The 21,789-nt window shown below is 44.1% G+C and overlaps 1 protein-coding gene across 1 annotated transcript in view; it reads left to right on the top strand.

Moving 5' to 3' along the window:
* The window catches only part of LOC120021818 (voltage-dependent calcium channel subunit alpha-2/delta-3-like), a 50,788-nt gene extending 31,594 nt beyond the window's left edge, over positions 1 to 19,194 (top strand). Inside the window, exons 15-38 of the mRNA XM_038965671.1 lie at positions 1,971 to 2,042; positions 2,127 to 2,207; positions 3,841 to 3,915; positions 6,944 to 7,027; positions 7,578 to 7,649; positions 8,760 to 8,821; positions 9,550 to 9,617; positions 9,791 to 9,836; positions 10,212 to 10,309; positions 10,495 to 10,588; positions 10,885 to 10,980; positions 11,113 to 11,231; positions 14,944 to 15,021; positions 15,238 to 15,299; positions 15,403 to 15,447; positions 15,633 to 15,695; positions 15,867 to 15,937; positions 16,109 to 16,184; positions 16,742 to 16,782; positions 16,898 to 16,953; positions 17,079 to 17,196; positions 18,379 to 18,491; positions 18,846 to 18,928; positions 19,102 to 19,194. Coding sequence (XP_038821599.1) covers positions 1,971 to 2,042; positions 2,127 to 2,207; positions 3,841 to 3,915; positions 6,944 to 7,027; positions 7,578 to 7,649; positions 8,760 to 8,821; positions 9,550 to 9,617; positions 9,791 to 9,836; positions 10,212 to 10,309; positions 10,495 to 10,588; positions 10,885 to 10,980; positions 11,113 to 11,231; positions 14,944 to 15,021; positions 15,238 to 15,299; positions 15,403 to 15,447; positions 15,633 to 15,695; positions 15,867 to 15,937; positions 16,109 to 16,184; positions 16,742 to 16,782; positions 16,898 to 16,953; positions 17,079 to 17,196; positions 18,379 to 18,491; positions 18,846 to 18,928; positions 19,102 to 19,194 — 1,866 coding nt within the window. The remainder of the gene's footprint in view (positions 1 to 1,970; positions 2,043 to 2,126; positions 2,208 to 3,840; positions 3,916 to 6,943; positions 7,028 to 7,577; positions 7,650 to 8,759; positions 8,822 to 9,549; positions 9,618 to 9,790; positions 9,837 to 10,211; positions 10,310 to 10,494; positions 10,589 to 10,884; positions 10,981 to 11,112; positions 11,232 to 14,943; positions 15,022 to 15,237; positions 15,300 to 15,402; positions 15,448 to 15,632; positions 15,696 to 15,866; positions 15,938 to 16,108; positions 16,185 to 16,741; positions 16,783 to 16,897; positions 16,954 to 17,078; positions 17,197 to 18,378; positions 18,492 to 18,845; positions 18,929 to 19,101) is intronic.
* The last annotated feature ends 2,595 nt before the right edge of the window (positions 19,195 to 21,789 follow it).

Below are 21,789 nucleotides of genomic sequence, written 5' to 3'. Positions count from 1 at the left end.
TCTCTTCCTCCCTCTCTCTCTCATTTCCTTGTCATTTAGAGAGTATATACTGTGCACATTTGTACTATTTTCCATTATGGTGTATTACATGGATACATTATTTGAGGTGTTATATAGTTGCCATGGATCTTTGTCTGTAATCTGGTTGCCGAGGGTCCTTGAGTAGTGAGTTTCTCCCCTGCTGTGGAGTTAAGGCATTGCAGCAGCAGTTGAGACTGCTGTAATGTGTAAAGCTCTGCTTCTACTCAGTATGTGGATTGTCCAGAACTGTATGTGTATTGTGCACAGTACAAACACACACACGCACGCACGCACGCACGCACGCACGCACGCACGCACGCACGCACGCACGCACGCACGCACGCACGCACGCACGCACGCACACACACCACACACACACACACACACACACACACACACACACACACACACACACACACACACACACACACACACACACACACACGGCCACAGAGGTAAGGGCTGGGGAGGGGGGGGATTGTCCTCTGGCGTGTGTGCTCTTGTATCTCAGCCACAGAGAATCGCCATTCATCATTCTGTGGATCATTGCCTTTTATCTCCTCAAGCTCGTAATAAAACTGACATTGGAGCGAAGAGAGGGAGAGAAAGAAGGAGAGGGGACGGGGGAGCAGCGGGGCGGCGGGGCTAGCACAAGGTCGTTTCCCAGAAAGTTCTCTTGTGTCTACTGCTGCGTATACCCAGTGTGTCTTTACTAAGCTCCTCTGATGGACTGGGGGGTTCTACCAGGGTCTACCTGTACAGGTGAGACTAGGCTTTGGAGGCTGTTGCTCTGGGGGGGAAGCGGGTTGGTCGATGGTGAGACCCTCCATCAGTCGTTTTGTCGAGCAGCCAAGACGATCCCACCCTAGTAACCGTTTGTTGCCTCTCTCCTACGCACGTACATGAACACGCACAACAGCCAAACACGTAAATACGCACACACACAAGCACACACACGCATACACAAATAGCCACACACTCACCATGGCTGTGGGAAGATGTTCAGGGGTGGGAGTGCACTCATTTGGTAGATGACATTTTTTTGGACTATTTATTTATAATTGTTATATTCATTATTGTTTAATGATGATTTATCAGGGGGTGCTGGAGCACCCTTAGAACCTCTACTTCCAGCGGCTATGACCCTCACACACAGTGCACTCACAGCTGTGGCCGTGAGCCTCTGAGGTGAGGGAATAGCAGACCTAGTTTTGGTGAGCTCATGTGTTTAATCATGTCAGTTCTCATCCTGCTGAACATAGCCCCGCTCTCAAAATGAAGGCACGCACACACGCACGCACGCACACACACACACACACACACACACACACACACACACACACACACACACACACACACACACACACACACACACACACACACACACACACACACACACACACACACACACACACACACACACACACACTGGGGATCGCTCTAAACTGGAGCTTCACTATGCATTTACTGTAAAACCACAAACCACAAGCAACATTTACCATAGATTTACACTGCAGACTCACTTCTATTTTGTGTAAAAAGCATTTGGCGACATTTCTACTGCACAGTGTTCGGTGAAATTTGTTTTGGTGAAATTACTGGACTGTAAATGTGTTGTGATGAAGCCTACTTGGTAGGGATGCACATTGGGGCATATAATCCTCTATTGACACAGAGTAGCATAGCATTTAGCATCAGTCAGACATGGAATACTGTAGCAACAGCCTCTGATGGTTACCATAATTGGAAAAACTCGATTGCAACCTCTTCGCGTCCTCTCTCCTCGTCTCCCTCTCAAAACCCATTGGAGGAAAAGGTCAGAGGGGAGGGACCTCTGGCTTTCTTATCCAATGGGTTTTGAGAAGGGGACAAGGAAAGAGGACGCGATGAGTATGCAATCGAGATCGGTCTTTGCCACTGCCTGTCATTGTCACTGTGTTCCATCTCAGTCCAGAAACAAGAAGGGCCCTAGCCTGATGACCACTGTGGCCATGCCTGTGTTCAGCACCAAGAACGAGACGGTAAGTGTATGTGTCTGTGTGTCTGTCTGTCTGTGTGTGTGTGTGTGTGTTATACTCACTCTTTCTCTCCTCTCTCCTCTACAGAAGAACCAGGGTATTCTCCTAGGGGTAGTGGGCACAGACATTCCTCTTCAGGAACTCATGAAGATCATCCCTAAACACCTGGTACTGGGTTTACTAACCCATGTTTATGACCCATTTGATTCCTTGTCATTTACTGTTGTACTATATTCTACTTTATGTAATCAAGTATCTATATATTAGAGGTTGGTCGATTATGATTTTTCAACGCCGATACCGATTATTGGAGGACCCAAAAAAGCCGATACCGATTAATCAGCCGATTTTTATATATATATATTTGTAATAATGACAATTACAACAATACTGAATGAACACTTTTATTTTAACTTAATATAATACATACATAAAAATCTATTTAGTCTCAAAAAAATTATGAAACGTGTTAAATTTGGTTTAAATAATACAAAAACAAAGTGTTGGAGAAGAAAGTAAAAGTGCAACATGTGCCATGTAAAAAAGCTAACGTTTAAGTTCCTTGCTCAGAACATGAGAACATATGAAAGCTCGTGGTTCCTTTTAACATGAGTCTTCAATATTCCCAGTTAAGAAGTTTTAGCTTGTAGTTATTATAGGAATTATAGGACAATTTCGCTCAATACAATTTGCATTTCATATACCTTTGACTATTGGATGTTCTTAAAGACACTTTAGTATTGCCAGCCTAATCTCGGGAGTTGATAGGCTTGAAGTCATAAACAGCGCTGGTGTTCAAGCATTGCGAAGAGCTGCTCGAAAACGCAGTAAAGTGCTGTTTGAATTAATGCTTACGAGCCTGATGCTGCCTACCACTGCTCAGTCAGACTGCTCTAACAAATATCAAATCATAGACTTAATTATAATATAATAAACACACAGAAATATGACCCTTAGATCATTAATATGGTCAAATCCAGAAACGATCATTTCGAAAACAAAACGTTTATTCTTTCAGTGAAATACGGAACCGTTCCGTATTTTATCGAACGGGTGGCATCCATAAGTTTAAATATTTCTGTTACATTGCACAACCTTCAATGTTATGTCATAATTATGTAAAATTCTGGCAAATTAATTACGGTCTTTGTTAGGAAGAAATGGTCTTCACACAGTTCGCAACGAGCCAGGTGGCCCAAACTGCTGCACATACCCTGACTCTGCTTGCTCAGAACGCAAGAGAAGTGACACAATTTCCTTAGTTAATATTGCCTGCTAACATGAATTTCTTTTAACTAAATACGCAGGTTTAAAAAAAATATATACTTGTGTATTGATTTTAAGAAAGACATTGATGTTTATGGTTAGGTACATTGGTGCAATGACAGCGCTTTTTTGCAAATGCGCTTGTTAAATCATCACCCGTTTGGCGAAGTAGGCTGTGATTCGATGATATATTAACAGGCACCGCATTGATTATTTGCAAAACAGGACAAGCTAGTTAAACTAGTAATATCATCAACCATGTGTAGTTAACTAGTGATTATGTTAAGATTGATTGTTTTTTTATAAGATACGTTTAATGCTAGCTAGCAACTTACCCTGGCTCCTTGCTGCACTCACATAACAAGTGGTCAGCCTGCCACGCAGTCTCCTCGTGGAGTGCAATGTAATCGGCCATAATCGGCATCCAAAAATGACGATTACCGATTGTTAAGAAAACTTGAAATCGGCCCTAATTAATCGGCCATGCCGATTAATCGGTCGACCTCTACTCTATATATTGTTTTTGTGCCTTCAGCTGGGTATCCACGGTTACGCCTTTGCCATCACAAACAACGGCTACATCCTGACCCATCCGGACCTGAGGCCACTGGTAACACACTGTCTTTTAAACCCACTCATACACTATGTCCCCTTCCTAGGGTTGTAAAATCAAAGGTTTCCTCAGAAATACTGGTTAGACGATTCAGGATGTCCTGCTTATCCCCTCCTTATACCGGGAATAGTCGAAGCAGGATTTCTAGAAAACCTGGGAATTCTGGGAAAGATACCTGAATTTTGCGACCCTACCCCTACCCCTGTCCCTAACCCCTGTCCCTAACCCCTGTCCCTAACCCCTGTCCCTAACCCAAGCCTTGCCACAATGCACTAACCCTAACCCACACAGCCTTTACACATACCAACCTTTGGAGTGGTTAAACAGCTACAGTACATTTCAGTTTCCCCCTCCCCACTCAAACTCCTCCCAGAGAGTCCTAGCAACAAAACAAAAGTAACATTTTTTTGAACATTTTAATTGAAAACAATCACAGTAAGGTACTTAATTGTTACCCAGAAATGATTTGATATTGAGATACAAATGGCTGCATTGGACCTTTAAAGACATGCTCCGGAACTTTGGCGACTACTAAACAACTACTTCCCGCTTTGGGAATGATGTGTCAGTGTGTAGTTCATACATGCATAATCTATGAGCAGAATGAATGTCTTACCTCAATTAACCACGAAATCCCTAGTTTGTTTTTCTGGAAGCTGTGCTGCACTATTTTCCCTACATTTCCCCCCACGTGGGTCAGCCTCCTAGCAATTTGAGTTCTAGCCAATGAGCTTCAGCCCCTCACCATATAAGGGAACACTAGCAAGATGCACACACAGCAGAGCAAGAGAGAGAGAGCGCAGTGACATGTTGCATGTACAGTATGTGTACATACGGTGCATTAGGAAAGTATTCAGACCCCTTGACTTTTTCCACATTTTGTTACGTTACAGCCTTATTCTTAAATGGATTAAAAACATGTTTTCTCATCAATCTATCCACAATAGCCCATAACGACAAAGCAAAAACACGTTTGTAGAAATATTTGCGCATAAAAAAACAAAAAAAAACAGAAATATCACATTTAAATAAGTATTCAGACCCTTTACTCAATACTTTGTTGAAGCACCTTTGGCAGTGATTACAGCCTTGAGTCTTCTTGGGTATGAAGCTACAAGCTTGGAACACCTGTATTTGTGGAGTTTCTCCCATTCTTCTCTGCAGATCCTCTCAAGCTCTGTCAGCTTGGATGGGGGAGTGTCACTGCACAGCTATTTTCAGGTCTCTCCAGAGATGAGGTTCAAGTCCGGGATCTGGCTGGGCCACTCAAGGACATTCAGAGACTTGTCCCGAATCCACTCCTGCGTTGTCTTGGTTGTGTGCTTAGGGTCGTTGTCCTGTTGGAAGGTGGACCTTCTCCCCAGTCGCAGGTCCTGAGCGCTCTGGAGCAGGTTTTCATCAACGATCTCTCTGTACTTTGCTCCATTCATCTTTCCCTCGATCCTGACTAGTCTCCCAGTCCCTGCTGCTGAAAGACATACCCACGGCATGATGCTGCCACCATCATGCTTCACCATAAGGATGGTGCCAGGTTTCCTCCAGACGTAACGCTGGCATTCAGGCCAAAGGGTTCAGAGACTTGTCCCGAATTGGTTTCATCCGACCAGAGAATCTTGTTTCTCATGGTCTGAGAGTCTTGTGCTGCAGAGATGGTTGTCCTTCTGGAAGGTTCTCCCATCTTCACAGACGAACTCTTGAACTCTGTGACCATTGGGTTCTTGGTCACCTCCCTGACCAAGGCCCTTCTCCCCTGATTGCTCAGTTTGTCCGGCGGCCAGCTCTAGGAAGAGTCTTGGTGGTTCCAAACTTCTTCCATTTAAAAACGATTTCAATCAAGTTGTAGAAACATCTCAAGGATGATCAATGGAAACTGGATGCACCTGAGCTCAATTTCAAGTCTCATAGCAAAGGGTCTGAATACTTATGTAAATAAGGTATTTCTGTTTATAACATTTTTATAAATTAGCCAAAAATTCCCGAAAAACTGTTTTCAGTTTGTCATTATGGGGTATTGTGTGTAAATTGATGAGGATTTTTAAAAATGTATTTTAGAATAAGGCTGTAACCTAACAAAATTTGGAAAAAGTCAAAGAGTCTGAATACTTTCCAAATGCACTGTACGTGACGTAGTACACCATTTTCGCAGACTAGCGAAAAAGTAAAGTATAGAAAAAGTACTGGAGAATCTCTTTAAATAAATAGTTTAAATACAGACACTGAATGCCTGTGTTTTGTAAAACAGAACGTGCCCTTTTCTGTCACATGACAGACTATGTGGACCACATACACGTAAACAGTGTGAGTGTGTATTACCGAGGAAGTTTGGGAGGCTCAATCTGTAATGCCCACCTTTTCCTTTGATGTATGCATGCAGGGAGGGATACAGGCCATTGCTACTACTGTAGGGCTGGCTGGCCCTGGCTAACTGAGCTAACACTAACCCAGAGGTAACCCTCCTGTCCTGTAACTGTACCATACAGAGACTAGACCACAGACACTCACTCTCTCTCTGGGACCCTGCATGGGTTCCACTGGAAACTGGTGCTAGTGGATCTGTGTGTAACAGTGTCTATGTGATGTTAGTACCTCTCTGTGACACTGTGTGTGTTTGTGTGTGTCTATGTGTTTTAGAATGTGTTGGTTTTCTATGTACTGTAAGTGTGTGTTTCTCTGTGCTGTGACTGTGGTTGTCTATTTTGAGGCTGTACTAGACCCTACTGGACTTTGTGTGTGGGACTGGACATGTTTATGTTATTGGTTGTTGATTGAACTGATCAATTTGGGATTGAATTTGGGGAGTTCTAGCCTGGTGGAACCAGCCTGATCTCACGATAGCTCACATTCCGTTTGAGCACAGCGGTCAGTTTGCTTAACCTGGCTAGGATTGTTCTGGTTTTGAGCAAGACTGTGTGAACGAAGCCTTGTATAGGTTCACTCTTAACTTAGCTGTGCACCCAAACCATCCACACCGAAATCTAGACTTCCTCAACTGTTCCCATCAAATGTGTGTTCCTCTGTGCCTCAGTACCAGGAGGGCCAGAAGAGGAGGAAACCCAACTACAGCAGTGTGGACCTTTCAGAAGTGGAGTGGGAGGACAAGGATGACTTTGTACGTCTAAATCATGATGTAACGAAACATTTGACACACACTCCTGATAAACTACAACTGCCTTTACTATACTTAAAGGGATACTTCAGGATTACTTCCCCAGAGTCAGATGAGCTCATGTGGATACCACATTTTTTATGTTTCTGCACCCAGTATGAAGGAAGTTAGAGGTAGTTTCGTGAGCCAATGCTAACTACTGTAGCGTTAGTGCAAGGGCTGGAGGTCTATGGTATCTACTAGCATGCTAGCAGTCAGCTTAGACTTCCAGTCATTGTGCTAACGCTAGTTAGCAATTGCGCTAATGCTAGCTAGCAACTTCCTTCAAACTGCACGCAGAGACATAAAAATGGTATCCACAAGTTCATCTGACTCTTAGAAAAGTAGATAAAGGGCTTCATTGATAAAATCCTGAAGAATCCCTATTTATTTAACCTGGAACGTCCAGTCAGTAAGAATTGCCACGGCTTTCCAGAGAGTTCTGGGAAGCTGTATACTCTAAGACAGCATGGACTCTTTTCATCTTGATAAATATCCTGTTCTTATGTTTCAGCTGCGTAATGCCATGGTCAACAGGAAGACTGGGACATTCTCCATGGAGGTGAAGAAGACAGTGGACAAAGGGGTGAGACTGAAGATTAAATTATGACTCTGACAATTAAAGACTCTGACGACTCTCCTTTTTTAATAACCCCTTAAGGTCTAAGGGCCCGGGGATGGGATAACATATGGAATTGTTTTAAGAAAGTCATACCAAGGATCCTTTAGCTATTTGATTTAGAATTTTAGGACCCCTAAAAAAAAGTAGCAAAAAATGTTATTTCATCAAATGTGGCCTTACTGCTATTAGCCCATAAGAACACATTGAATACATGGCAAAACAGATAGTCCAAAACATAAATCAAAAGGAACTACGTTTTGACGTGTCTGTCTTATATCTGAGAGATCTAAGAAAGATCAGGATATCTTTAAAAAAATTATGTTTTTACCAAATTGAACCACTTTTTGTTCTAAACTACTTCAATATATACTTCCATTTCTTTTTAAACTGGTACCGGGCTACCTTCAGACGAGTCTTGTGAGGCTTATGGGGTGGGCTTCCCAGAGCAAAACAACCAGCATGTACGTGTTCATGACAGTCTCACCTGTTGATGGTGGGGTCATATTAGTGCAAAGTTTCCCAAACTCTGTCCTCGTTTCCCCCCCCCCTAACACTACACAGCTGATTCAAATTATGATGATTAGAAAGTTATTTGAATCAGCTGTGTAGTTCTTTGGCAAAAAAACAAAACGTGCTCCCCTTGGGGTCCTGAGGACCGAGTTTGGAAAACCCTGTATTAGTGTGTAGGCTAAACTTTTCGGACGCTACAGACAAGAGGTTGGCAGATTGGTGTTGCCGACTGACGCTTGTGGGGGTCGTAGAGCAAAACGGAGAACGCCATCGTGTTTGTGAGAATCTCATCTTCGGACGCTGCAGACGTTTCCGTGAGAAGACCGACTTGTGGGATGTTTCCTGTTCCGACAAACACCGCAGATTCGTAAGGCCGACATCGGCGGATGCAGTGGATTGAGACGCAGCTCATTCAAAACAGAAGTCTCTAGCGTAAACAGACATCTTTTTTTATGGGGATTCTTTGATTATGCTAATTCGATTTCCGCAGGGGCACGGAGATCGTCTTTTAATGAGATCCATTGGATGAGTCCTCATTCTCCATGCTTTTCTATGTGCTTTCAGAAAAGACTCCTGAAGATGCACAATGACTATTTCTACACTGAAGTCAAGGGAACTCCCTTCAGGTGAGGGGAGATGCTTTGAGAGTAGGGTACACACACGTCTTCAGTTTTTCAGCACATTCATTTATCTTGATCAATTCTCTGATGTCCTTCTGAGAGTTGACACGATGGCTGGTTCAGTGAGTGTGTAAGTGCCACGTGTCTCTGTGGGCCCATTTCCCAGACAACGCCTAGTCCAGTGGAGGCTGCTGAGGGGAGGAAGGCTCATAATAATGGCTGGAACGGCGCAAATGGAATGGCATCAAACACATGGAAACCTTGTGTTTGATGTATTTCATACCATTCCACCTATTCCGCTCCAGCTATTACCACAAGCCAATTCTCCCCATTTAAGATGCCACCAACCTCCTGTGGCCTAGTCCTAGACTGAAAAGCAGTTTAACCTTTATTTAACTAGGAAAGTCAGTTAATAAGAACAAATTCTTATTTCCAATGACAGCCTACCGTGGCCAAACCCTAACCCGGACGACGCTGGGCCAACTGTGTGCCACCCTATGGGACTCCCAATCACGGCCGGTTGTTATACAGCCTGGAATCAAACCAGGGCCTATAGGGACGCCTCTAGCACAGAGATGCAGTGCCTTAGACCGCTGCGCCATAGTGGAGAATCCCCGCTGAACATTATTTTTAGTCCAGGACTAGGCTTTATTCTGTGTTTGGGAAACCAGCCCTAAGAGTGTAACTGTTGATTTCTCTCTGCTGCTCACCCTGCCGTGTGTTTCTGTGTTTAGTGTCGGAGTGGCTTTGTCTAGAGGCCATGGAAAATTCTTCTTCAGAGGAAACGTCTCAGTGGAAGCAGGTAAGAGTCACTCCCTCACTCACTCATTCAACTAACTATGAGAGCTTCATCAGTTTCAGAGATGTTTATGGATATTCTGTACCTGTGGTCTGCCTGTTCTTAAGGTCATATATCAGTGCACTCAGCCTGGCCCTGTTGAAGCGTCACTTATCTGATGTTCATGTGTTTTGCAGGGCTCCTTGACCTGGAACAGCCAGATGTTGCGCTGGCAGATGAATGGTAATGCAGGGGGTTATGGGTAATGTAGGGGGTTATGAGCTTGGGATTGGTCAGTCAAGCATTATATAGGTTATTGCTTTCTGTGGGTGTGTTCGTAAATTCACTCTCAGTCAAGAGTGCTCTGAAATCTGAGTAGATAGAGGGAATTCATATGAACGCACCCTGTATGTCTTAGTAGGTATGTTATGTTGAGCCGTGTGATATAACAGCATGTCTGTCTGTTCTGTTCTGTTCTGTTCAGCAGAAATGCAGCAACATGGGTTATTTGCCTGAAATAGTGTGCCACTTTCTATATTTGTCTTTCTGTAATTTAGTTTCTGTTGGTCAGCTCCTCATCAAGTGTTTTGGGTGTGTTTCTACCCATTCATTTGACAGGACGTATTGCAACACAGATGAGCACCATGAGCACCGCTCCCTCTCCCAGATCCAGGCCATTAAACTCTACCTGACCGGACGCAAGCCACACATCAAATGTAAGTTACACCACACTGGGGTCTATAGGCTACTGGGGTTTCATTATATATCCTTGGAAATCATATAGCCTAGCCGTAACCGTAACCATAGCTTCAACCCTAGCCTTAACCCTATATCCTATGTCCTGTCTGTAGAGGACTTGGTAGTGTGTTTCCAGGACTGAACCACTCCCTCTCTGCCGTAGGTGACAGAGAGCTGATCCAGGAGGTGTTGTTTGATGCTGTGGTCACAGCCCCACTGGAGGCCTACTGGACCGGCCTGGCCCTCAACAAGTCCGAGTGAGTCTAGCCTACTAACTCCTGAACATGAACTAACTCCTCCAACTCCTTTATGCAACACGCCTCTCTCTGTTGCTCTCTCACATCTCTTACTTTGCGGGGTTGGTGGTCGTTACAAACAGTTCTAAACATCAACGTCATCAGCGTGTCACAAGGTCTCTCTGCTTTGATCACCCGTGTGGTCCCCGCCTCTTCCCACAATCCTCGCTACTCTGTGGTATCGTGATTAATGTGCTGAATGTTTTACTTTTTGTTTTCATTGTTTGTTTGTTTGTTTGTTCGCATCACCCCAACAGGAACTCAGACAAAGGAGTGGAGATTGCTTACCTAGGCACACGCACTGGCCTCTCTAGAACCAGCCTGTTTGTTGTCCCAGAGCACCTATCCAATCAGTGAGTACGATACTGAGCATCTGGCCAATCAGTGCAACAACTGAGACAAAGCAATGTACCAGTGACTTGTACTTTCACCAGTGACTTGTAGATTCTCCTCTGACTCCTTCATGTCTTCCTGTGTCTCATCAGAGACTTCCTGACGGCGGAGGATAAGGAGGGGGTGTTCAACGCTGACCACTTCCCTCTGTGGTACAAGAGAGCAGCAGAGCAGGTTCCCGGCACCTTCGTCTACTCGATCCCCTTTGGAGGTATGGAGACACTTACACAAAATGTACCTTACTCTATGTCCAGAATCCCCCCGAAACACACCCGCACCTAACACAAGATGTTACACCATTTACTTGCACTGTATTTGAATTATGTTGTCTTTGAAATACAACTTCATTTGACTTCAATATACAGTTTCTCTAATATACAGTAGCTCACTCTCCCTTATTTGTAATTGAGTGTCATCTGTAGCCTATTTCCCCACACCCCACTCAGTAGATCTCTTTAGTTAACCCTGTGTACTGTATCTCTGTGGGTTACCATGGCGATTCAGTGTGTCTCTGATAGGTTTTACCATGAAGATTCAGTGTATCTGTGTCTCTGATATAGGGTGTAGTTAGCCTCTTCGCTCTGGGAGACCTGCACACATTAATCTGTTCTCCCGTCGCTGAAGGCGACATCCTGAACCCCGAAAACATATTTACCAGCCTCCTGGTTAATCTATTTCCGATCAACTTTTCCTGTCACCGAAGGCAAATCTATAACCCGGAATGCCTTACCAGTTTTAACGGACTATACACTCTGTGAAAAAAAACATTTCAATCCAACTTTTCCAGAGTTTACCAAATTCACACCATATCGCCTGTGAAAAGCCATACCTATTCACTGACAAAATCATAGGCGGGACAGCACGAAATGAGACGCAGAGATGTGACTTCAACAAAAGAAGGAAACTGTAATCGGTGTTCTTTCAACTCTCCCCGGGAACGAACAAACAAAGGCCAGGGTAATGGCTATCAAATAAAAATATAACAGTTGGTGCCAAACCTATAACATGGAATCCTACTGTCCTGGAATTCATCATAGTCTCCAGCTCATAATCACTCTCCCCCCTCTGCCCCTTCAGTCAGGTCCTTAAGAGAGCACAAACAATAATCAGTCATTTGGCCTCAGGTGAGCTCATCAGTAGTGGCTGTACTGCGGCCCACCTCCAGCAGAGGGCGCAGTCGGACCACTTGACCCAGCTGATCCCTCACACACCCTAAAGCCAAAGGTTCGTTGCCAGCTGAGATCACGCGGTAATCTTGCATGGCAACTACTACGGAGTATGGGGACTAGGGAGTGACTTTTGGAAAATGTGGATTTAAATGTTTATTTTTACCATAGTTCACACATTTTATAGCCCGTACTAATCGGTAAGGCATTCCGTATTATAGATTTGCGTTGTGACGAGAAAAGTTTCACAGAAATAGGTAAATCAGAGGGGCTGATAAATACACTGCTCAAAAAAATAAAGGGAACACTTAAACAACACAATGTAACTCCAAGTCAATCACACTTCTGTGAAATCAAACTGTCCACTTAGGAAGCAACACTGATTGACAATAAATTTCACATGCTGTTGTGCAAATGGAATAGACAAAAGGTGGAAATTATAGGCAATTAGCAAGACACCCCCAAAAACGGAATGGTTCTGCAGGTGGTGACCACAGACCACTTCTCAGTTCCTATGCTTCCTGGCTGATGTTTTGGTCACTTTTGAATGCTGGCAGTGCTTTCACTCTAGTGGTAGCATGAGACGGAGTCTACAACCCACACAAGTGGCTCAGGTAGTGCAGTTCATCCAAGATGGCACATCAATGCGAGCTGTGGCAAAAAGGTTTGCTGTGTCTGTCAGCGTAGTGTCCAGAGCATGGAGGCGCTACCAGGAGACAGGCCAGTACATCAGGAGACGTGAAGGAGGCCGTAGGAGGGCAACAACCCAGCAGCAGGACCGCTACCTCCGCCTTAGTGCAAGGAGGTGCACTGCCAGAGCCCTGCAAAATGACCTCCAGCAGGCCACAAATGTGCATGTGTCAGCATATGGTCTCACAAGGGGTCTGAGGATCTCATCTCGGTACCTAATGGCAGTCAGGCTACCTCTGGCGAGCACATGGAGGGCTGTGCGGCCCCACAAAGAAATGCCACCCCACACCATGACTGACCCACCGCCAAACCGGTCATACTGGAGGATGTTGCAGGCAGCAGAACGTTCTCCACGGCGTCTCCAGACTCTGTCACGTCTGTCACATGTGCTCATGTGCTCAGTGTGAACCTGCTTTCATCTGTGAAGAGCACAGGGCGCCAGTGGCGAATTTGCCAATCTTGGTGTTCTCTGGCAAATGCCAAACGTCCTGCACGGTGTTGGGCTGTAAGCACAACCCCCACCTGTGGACGTCGGGCCCTCATACCACCCTCATGGAGTCTGTTTCTGACCGTTTGAGCAGACACATGCACATTTGTGGCCTGCTGGAGGTCATTTTGCAGGGCTCTGGCAGTGCACCTCCTTGCACTAAGGCGGAGGTAGCGGTCCTGCTGCTGGGTTGTTGCCCTCCTACGGCCTCCTTCACGTCTCCTGATGTACTGGCCTGTCTCCTGGTAGCGCCTCCATGCTCTGGACACTACGCTGACAGACACAGCAAACCTTTTTGCCACAGCTCGCATTGATGTGCCATCTTGGATGAACTGCACTACCTGAGCCACTTGTGTGGGTTGTAGACTCCGTCTCATGCTACCACTAGAGTGAAAGCACTGCCAGCATTCAAAAGTGACCAAAACATCAGCCAGGAAGCATAGGAACTGAGAAGTGGTCTGTGGTCACCACCTGCAGAACCATTCCGTTTTTGGGGGTGTCTTGCTAATTGCCTATAATTTCCACCTTTTGTCTATTCCATTTGCACAACAGCATGTGAAATTTATTGTCAATCAGTGTTGCTTCCTAAGTGGACAGTTTGATTTCACAGAAGTGTGATTGACTTGGAGTTACATTGTGTTGTTTAAGTGTTCCCTTTATTTTTTTGAGCAGTGTATGTTTTCGGGGTACGGGATGTCGCCTGCAGTGACAGGAGACTAGATTAATGTGTACAAGTCAAACTGAGCGAAGAGGCTATCTACACCCTATATCAGAGACACAGATTCACAGAATCGTCATGGTAAAACCTATCAGAGACACATTGAATCGCCATGGTAACCCACAGAGATACAGTACACAGGGTTAACTAAATAGATCTATTGAGTGGGGTGTGGGGGTGGAAAATAGGCTGCAGATGACACTCAATCACAAGTTAGGGAGAGTGAGCTACTGTATATTAGAGAAGCTGGGTTGTGTTGTACAGCTCGTCTCTCTCACTGCTGTCTGTAATTAATGTGCCCCACTTTCTTCCCACTGAGGGAAAGAGAGGATCAGGATCACACTGTTGTTCCCTGTTGTCTACCAGCCTCTACCTTCCTCTAACTGCTCTCATCCCTTAGTCTGTTGTAAAATATCCCTCCTTTACTATCACCTCCCCTGTTTAATACTATAACCTCCTCCAACAATCCCTGTCCCCAGAGGTTCTGTAGTGCTCTGTACCAGAACTGTTTATTTTCATAAGAACACATCCCTCTCTCTGTGTCAGAATCACTTCAAACACCCTGGTTGTAGGCTACTGATGGGATTCCATCACTGAGTGTAGTGCTGTGGGTTGCTATTGCCTGCTGAAAGCTGTGGGTATATGGCACCATCTTTTGGCTTGAAAAGGAGTATTCCCTTTTGTTTCTGTGACTTGGTTTTCCAGCTGTGATTAATTATGCTGAGGTGCTGAGGGTGGAATGGAATATATAGTGTATTTTATAAGATCTATTGAAATAGTAGGATTTGTTATTTTCCATTTACACAACATTTGTTGATTGAGGCTAATATCGGTGCTTCTCTGTGTTTCTGTTTTACTCCAGGAAATGAGAATAAGAGCGTGGTTTTGGCCAGCACTGCCATACAACTGCTGGATGACAGGAAGTCGCCTATTGTTGCTTGTAAGCTCCCTGAAAAGCCCCTAACTTCTCCCTTAACTTCTCCCTGACATAGAGAGCTACTGTAGCTGTTATAGGCTTGTAAATGTAATGTTTTAAACGATATTAAGCCTCCTTTGAAGACGTGAAGAAACTCTTTAATACATTTTTAAATCCTCTTCTAGATGTACAGTGTGCTGACTGTGTTCTGTTTGTATTTTTGCTAAAAACCCACTATAGCCGTTGGGATTCAGATGAAGCTGGATTTCTTTCAGAGGAAGTTCTGGACCGCTAGTAGACAGGTAGACACACACACACACACACACACACACACAATATCCAGTGCTGTGAGACATGCTTTATGGATTATTCTAATAATTTATTCATCTTATTGATTCGATCCAGTGTGCTGCTCTGGATGGGAAGTGCTCCATTAGCTGTGATAATGAGGTAAGACCAGACAGTAGCTGTCTGTCACTGGCTCATGCTACTTCCTGTTTCTTAGCCTGTGGTCCGTGTCTCAGCTTTTCTACTTCCTGTCTGTGAACTTTCTTTGTTTCCTCTCAGTGTTGAATTATTAAATGATGTCATGCTTTGAAGATCTGAATTAACGTTCCTTTCTTTTTTTCGAACAGGACATCAAGTGTTACCTTATAGACAACAACGGATTTATTCTGGTCACAGAGGACAACTCTCAGGTACCATTAATAATATACTAGACGTGTGTGTGTGTGTGTGTGTGTGTGTGTGTGTGTGTGTGTGTGTGTGTGTGTGTGTGTGTGTGTGTGTGTGTGTGTGTGTGTGTGTGTGTGTCCTGTAGCTCCCCTGGTTCCTAGTATTTACATTTAAATAAACATCTTCTTCCTCAGACGGGGCTGTTCTTTGGAGAGGTGGAGAGTGCTGTTATGAACAAGCTGCTTCTCATGGGCTCCTTCAAAAGGTTAGAGGAGAAATCATGTTAGTCATACCCTGAACACACACACACACACACACACACACACACACACACACACACACACACACACACACACACACACACACACACACACACACACACACACACACACACACACACACACACAATGAATGGTCTATTTTCTCTTCTCTCTAGGATCACTCTGTATGACTACCAGGCTCTCTGTAGAGAGTATGCTGGCAGCAGTGACAGCGCACGCTCTCTATCACATGTAAGTACTGCCCCTAAATATTATCACATGTAAGTATTGTCACATGTAAGTACTGCTCCTAAATATTGTCACATGTAAGTACTGTCCCTAAGTATTATCACATGTAAGTACTGCTCCTAAATATTATCACATGTAAGTACTGCCCCTAAATATTATCACATGTAAGTACTGCCCCTAAATATTGTCACGTGTAAGTACTGTCCCTAAATATTGTCACATGTAAGTACTCTCCCTAAATATTATCACATGTAAGTACTGCCCCTAAATATTATCACATGTAAGTACTGTCCCTAAATATTGTCACATGTAAGTACTGTCCCTAAATATTATCACATGTAAGTACTGTCCCTAAATATTGTCACTTGTAGTACCGTCCCTAAATATTATCACATGTAAGTACTGCCCCTAAATATTATCACATGTAAGTACTGCCCCTAAATATTATCACATGTAAGTACTGTCCCTAAATATTGTTACATGTACATACTGTCCCTAAACTACTCATCAGACTTACATACATCCAGTCAATGCTAATTATTTAATGTCTTCTCTCCCAGCCCTTCTCCATCGTGAAATGGCTCCTGACCAAACTTGTCATGTGAGAACAATAAAATAATCACCTTGATACGATAAAATAATGAGATGCATTGATTATCAACCACAGTACATATTATTGTATTATTATATCAATGTATGTTTGTTTTCCTCATCAGTTTCCTGCTGGAGTTCAACCTTTACAGCTGGTGGCATGTTGATCTCTCAGTCAAAGGTCAGTGTGTGTAAGAATACACCTTGAGGTGTGTGTGTGTGCGTGGGTGTTTGCACACGTGTGTGTGTGTGTGTGTGAGTCTTTCGTGTTTTTATCATGTTAAGATTTACATGTCCCATTTCCAGCCCAAAGGTCGAGGGGAAAGACCATGATGGTGCCATGTGACACGGAGTACCCTGCCTTCGTTTCTGAGCGTACCATCAAAGAGACCACGGGAAACATCGACTGTGAGGGGTGTGTCAGGTACTTGTAACACAGTTACCTTACCTGTGTATTAGGCACCGATAAACTCACTTAACCTTTGTGTTGATGGTGTATACACAATACAGGGTAATTTCATGCGTTAGTTCTGGGAAAGGCATCCCGCTAGCGGGACAACTTCCGGTGAAACTGGAGGACTCGCAATTCAAGTAAATAATCATAAAAATTATGGATATTAAACATTTAGGTACATACAAGCGTCTTATATCGGTTGAAAGCTTAAATACTTGTTAATCTAACTGCAGTGTTTGATTTACAGTAGGCTTTTCAGCGAAGCATGCCATATGATTGTTTGAGGACGGCGCCCTACATCAAAATATTTCTCCACCGGCACAGGTTTCACAAATAGCGATTAAATATTCACGTACTTTTTGAAAATCTTCCTCTGATTTGTCATCCAAAAGGTCCCAGCTATAACATGTGTCGTTTTGTTAGATTAAAATCCTTCTTTATATCCCAAAAAGTATTTTGTTGGCGCCATCGATTTGAGTAATCCACTCGTTCAACATGCCAAGATAGGAATCTGAAAATCTACCCCTAAACTTTGTTTCAACAAGTCAAAATATGTTTCTATTTAATCCTCAGATACCGTAAAATGTAATTAAACTATAATATTTCATACGGAAAGAATTATGTTCAATAGGAAAACGATATTAGCAGGTGCGTGTCCTCGTCATCGCGCACATACACAAATTTCCAAGTCTGTGTCCCTGTAGTAAAACTAATTTTTCTTACTCGTTTTGGAAGAAACAAGCCTGAAACCTTGAACAAAGACTACTGACACCCAGTGGAAGCCATAGGAATTGCATACTGGGAGCTAGATTTAATTATTTCTCTATACGTTCCATTGTAAAGAGCATGTGCTCTCCCCAAAAAAAACATTTCCGGTTGGTTTTTCTTTGGATTTTCTCTGACCATGTCTATTGTGTTATCGTCTCCTACATTATTTTAACATTTCTACAAACTTCAAAGTGTTTTCTATCCAATGGTACAATTATATGCATATTCTGGCTTCAGGGCCTGAACAACAGGCAGTTTACTTTGGGCACGTCAGTCAGACAGGAAGTGGAGAAAATAGGGACCTAGCCTTATGTTAAAAGCATCAACTGAATCAACTCAACTCGCTTTCTCATTCTCTCTTTCTCTCTCTCTCTCCCTCCTCAGATCTTTTGTAATTCAGCAGATTCCCAGCAGTAATCTCTTCATGGTTGTCGTGGACAACAAGTGTGACTGCAGCTCTGCCCCCCTGGTTTCCATGGATCCCATCGAGATTATGTATATCCTTTACTAACCCTCAATAAGTCTGAGGTTTTTTAGTGTATTGTTAGTACAAAGCTTTTGAATGTTTTTTAGTATAAATGTTTTGTAAGTAGATGGGTTTTGTTAAGTTTTGTTAAGTTAACTGTAAGTGAACTCTGAACTTAGACTTTAGTTTTCTGTGAATGTGAATAGCTTCTTCATTGTCAGAGGTATTAATACATATCTCATACATGTAGCTATTTATGAAGCGTGCATTACAGTTTGGTTTTCTCATCACGCTAGAATGATGTTGCAGAAACGGTCACCACAGTATCAGTTAAATGTGTCTGAGGTGTGGTTCATCAGTATTTCTATCCTTAACCCCTCTGCACACAATGAGTCTCTGAAATGTGATAGGCTGAAGTTTCAGAAAGACAGAAAGCGGCCAGAATCGTGTCATCCTTTTCACCCCGAGGTACGCAGTATGTAGATATGTGTGTGCGTCTGCGTCACAATTCTGTGATTACACAGAAAGTACATGAACATGTGACCATCTGTATATTGTCTGAACCATATAGATATATAGTGTATGTATTAATTAATTTCTATGGTCTGAAACTCCTGTGATGCCCCCTGTGTCTGATGCAGGAGAATGCCATGGAGTGTGGACGAGCAGCAGGCCTCTCTGCCCCCCTTACAGCAGCACTGCTCCCCCTACTGGCCACTCTCATTAGCAGGTGACCACACCGCCCTCGAGGCCCACCGTCCTGGACCCAACACTGGACCTAACACTGGAGAGATTGATAGACTGGCGCACCATCAAATGCTGACAACGCACAGGGAGCCTCGCCAACAAGAAGAACTTGCTCATAACTAACTGAGTTGCGTATTACCAACAGAGAGACGGACCAATTGTAAAGCATCTCCCTGACCAGCAGAGAAATAACAAATTAGACGACATTGTTCAAGAGAAACAGAACAATATTCCAAGGGGGAAACGATATGGACATTAGACAGAAAAAATACACCTGGGAGCAGCAATGAACGGGTTTCACAGGATGACAGAAAGGACACAAGATCAGTTGGATAACAAAGCCAGCACTCTGTGATGTAGGAACCAACTTCCTTTATGTGCAGTCAGTGAAAGCATTAACATGTTGATTTAAATCTCAGTTGGTTCACTCCACATTAGCGTTCCAAAATACTTCAATACACTCTCACAGCTTTAATACGCTGACTGTGCAAGCGGCAGGACAGGATTTTACAGAATAAAAGATGCACTTTTCCCTACGTTCAGACAACATAACACAGGCAACGATATATGATTATACAGATATACAAATCACAATATTTGACATAATTTATTTGCATGAGACAAAGTCCACTTGATCAATAGTTATTGCTCTGGTATCATATGGTGGCACTGGTGACGATGAGATCTATAGTGCCACCACTTGGTCTGGTGCAGCCATCTAAGGTTGCAGTGACTTTATATTCACACAGCTTCTAAGGACATACATAAGGTTTACATACCACATTTCATTGCCCCTTGTCCATCGGCTCAGTTCTTGTAGCCAGTTGCCCATGGTGGAATTATCTGCAGGGCTTGACATTAACTTTTTCTGCCACTTGTCCTTCAGACAAGTAAGACAGATGTTTTACTTGTCTGAGCAGTTAAGGAGAACTGGCCAAAACCTCCCTCTGTTAAGGTGAGTGCAATGCAGATACTTGCAAAGGCTATAAGCCCAGCGTTCATCAAAGCACAGCTCCTCTGCCAAGATCTGCCTGCAATCTCGGCTCTGCCTTATATCAGTTTCTCAGAATTCTGGTCGGAGTCTTGTAAGTAGGCACAGATGTGAGCAATTAGTTCATGATTTAGTAATATCTTCCCTTACAGGCTGTCCAGCTTCACCACACTATCCCCATCCTAGGTGGAAAATACCGTCCCTGAGTTGTTTCAAAGCCATGTGGTAACTTTGGACTACGCTGGTGGCTGCCAGACTTGCACTGGTCATGCTCCCCGAGACTGTTGGGCTCCCGTTGACCTTCCTCCCACTGAAAGAGATGCTGCTTCCCGTTGCTGAAGAATGCCGGAAGTACCCTCTCGTAGAAGCTGGAGGTCAGATGACCACTCTCGTGTGCTATATGCAGCTGGCAACAACAGCCCTGGATGCAGAACAGCCTCTCTCCGGGAAAATCCACAGCAGACTGGAACCCCGGCCGGTGATAACCCAACTGGGTCATGGGTTGACCTCCAGTCGGCGGGAAGGCCTGCGAGGTTGGGCAGGAAATCTCTCTCTCTCTCGCACCCAGCCGGGTCGTACCGGAGTCTCTGCAAATAAACAAGGAACAAAGGGTTTGAGTTGTTTGAAATGCACCACAGTTTCAGGACCTCTCTCCACCAGTTCTATGCGGCACAGGACCTCTAAAACCTGCTCTAGCACTTGGAAAGGGTGTTTGTAGCACCTCTGTAACTTAGGACATAACCCCCGCTTCTTAGCCTTATTTCGAACCCAAACCAATTCACCCACAGATTAATATAGAAAATTGGCCCGAAAATCAAAGTTAGCTTTCTGCTAACCGGAGGCACTAGCTTGGTGTCTTTTCACTGACCACACTAATGTAGACAAAGTGTCATCCAGCCACAATACATATTCACTGACAGATGTAATTTTTCCCCTGTGATTTATGTCAAGCATCACATCGACTAGAAGAACAATTTCTTAACCAAACGGCACTTTGTATGGGTTGAACCCGGTACATGCATGAACACTACTACGATAGACCATCATGACATACGGTAGAAGAACATCCCAGTTCAACACACTGTCCCCCATCCTGGATGGAAAAGACCGTCCCTGAGTCACTCCGAAGCCATGTGGTCTCTTTGGACCACGCTAGTTGCTTCTGGTCTCGCACTGCTTGTGCTCCCCGAGAAAGTTGGGCTCCCGTTGACCTCCCTCCCATTGAAGGAGACGCTGCTGGCGCCTCCCATTGCTGAACAAGACCGGAAGACCCCTCTCGTGGATGCTGAAGGTCAGATGACCTCTCTCGTGTGCTAGATGCGCGCGATCAACCCATCTGACTGGGGATGATAAGCAGAGGTTCGAGATTTGTGGAAGAGATGTCCTTGAACGGTACGACCGGACACAATAATGTCATCCAAATCAACTAAATGGGTGGTCTACTGTGAATCTGCTAGGACTACATCCATCAACCTCTAGAAGGTACTTGGTGCGTTGCATAAACCAAAACGTAAAACGTTGAATTCAAACAAGCCCCGTCTGGTAGAAAACACAGTTTTTGATCTGTCTTTGGGGTCCAACCCGACTGTCT

The sequence above is a fragment of the Salvelinus namaycush genome, chromosome 2, assembly GCF_016432855.1.
Source record: "Salvelinus namaycush isolate Seneca chromosome 2, SaNama_1.0, whole genome shotgun sequence".
Classification (NCBI taxonomy): Eukaryota; Metazoa; Chordata; class Actinopteri; order Salmoniformes; family Salmonidae; genus Salvelinus; species Salvelinus namaycush.
Note: the sequence above shows the minus strand (reverse complement) of the source record. Positions and strands in the feature narration are given on the sequence as shown.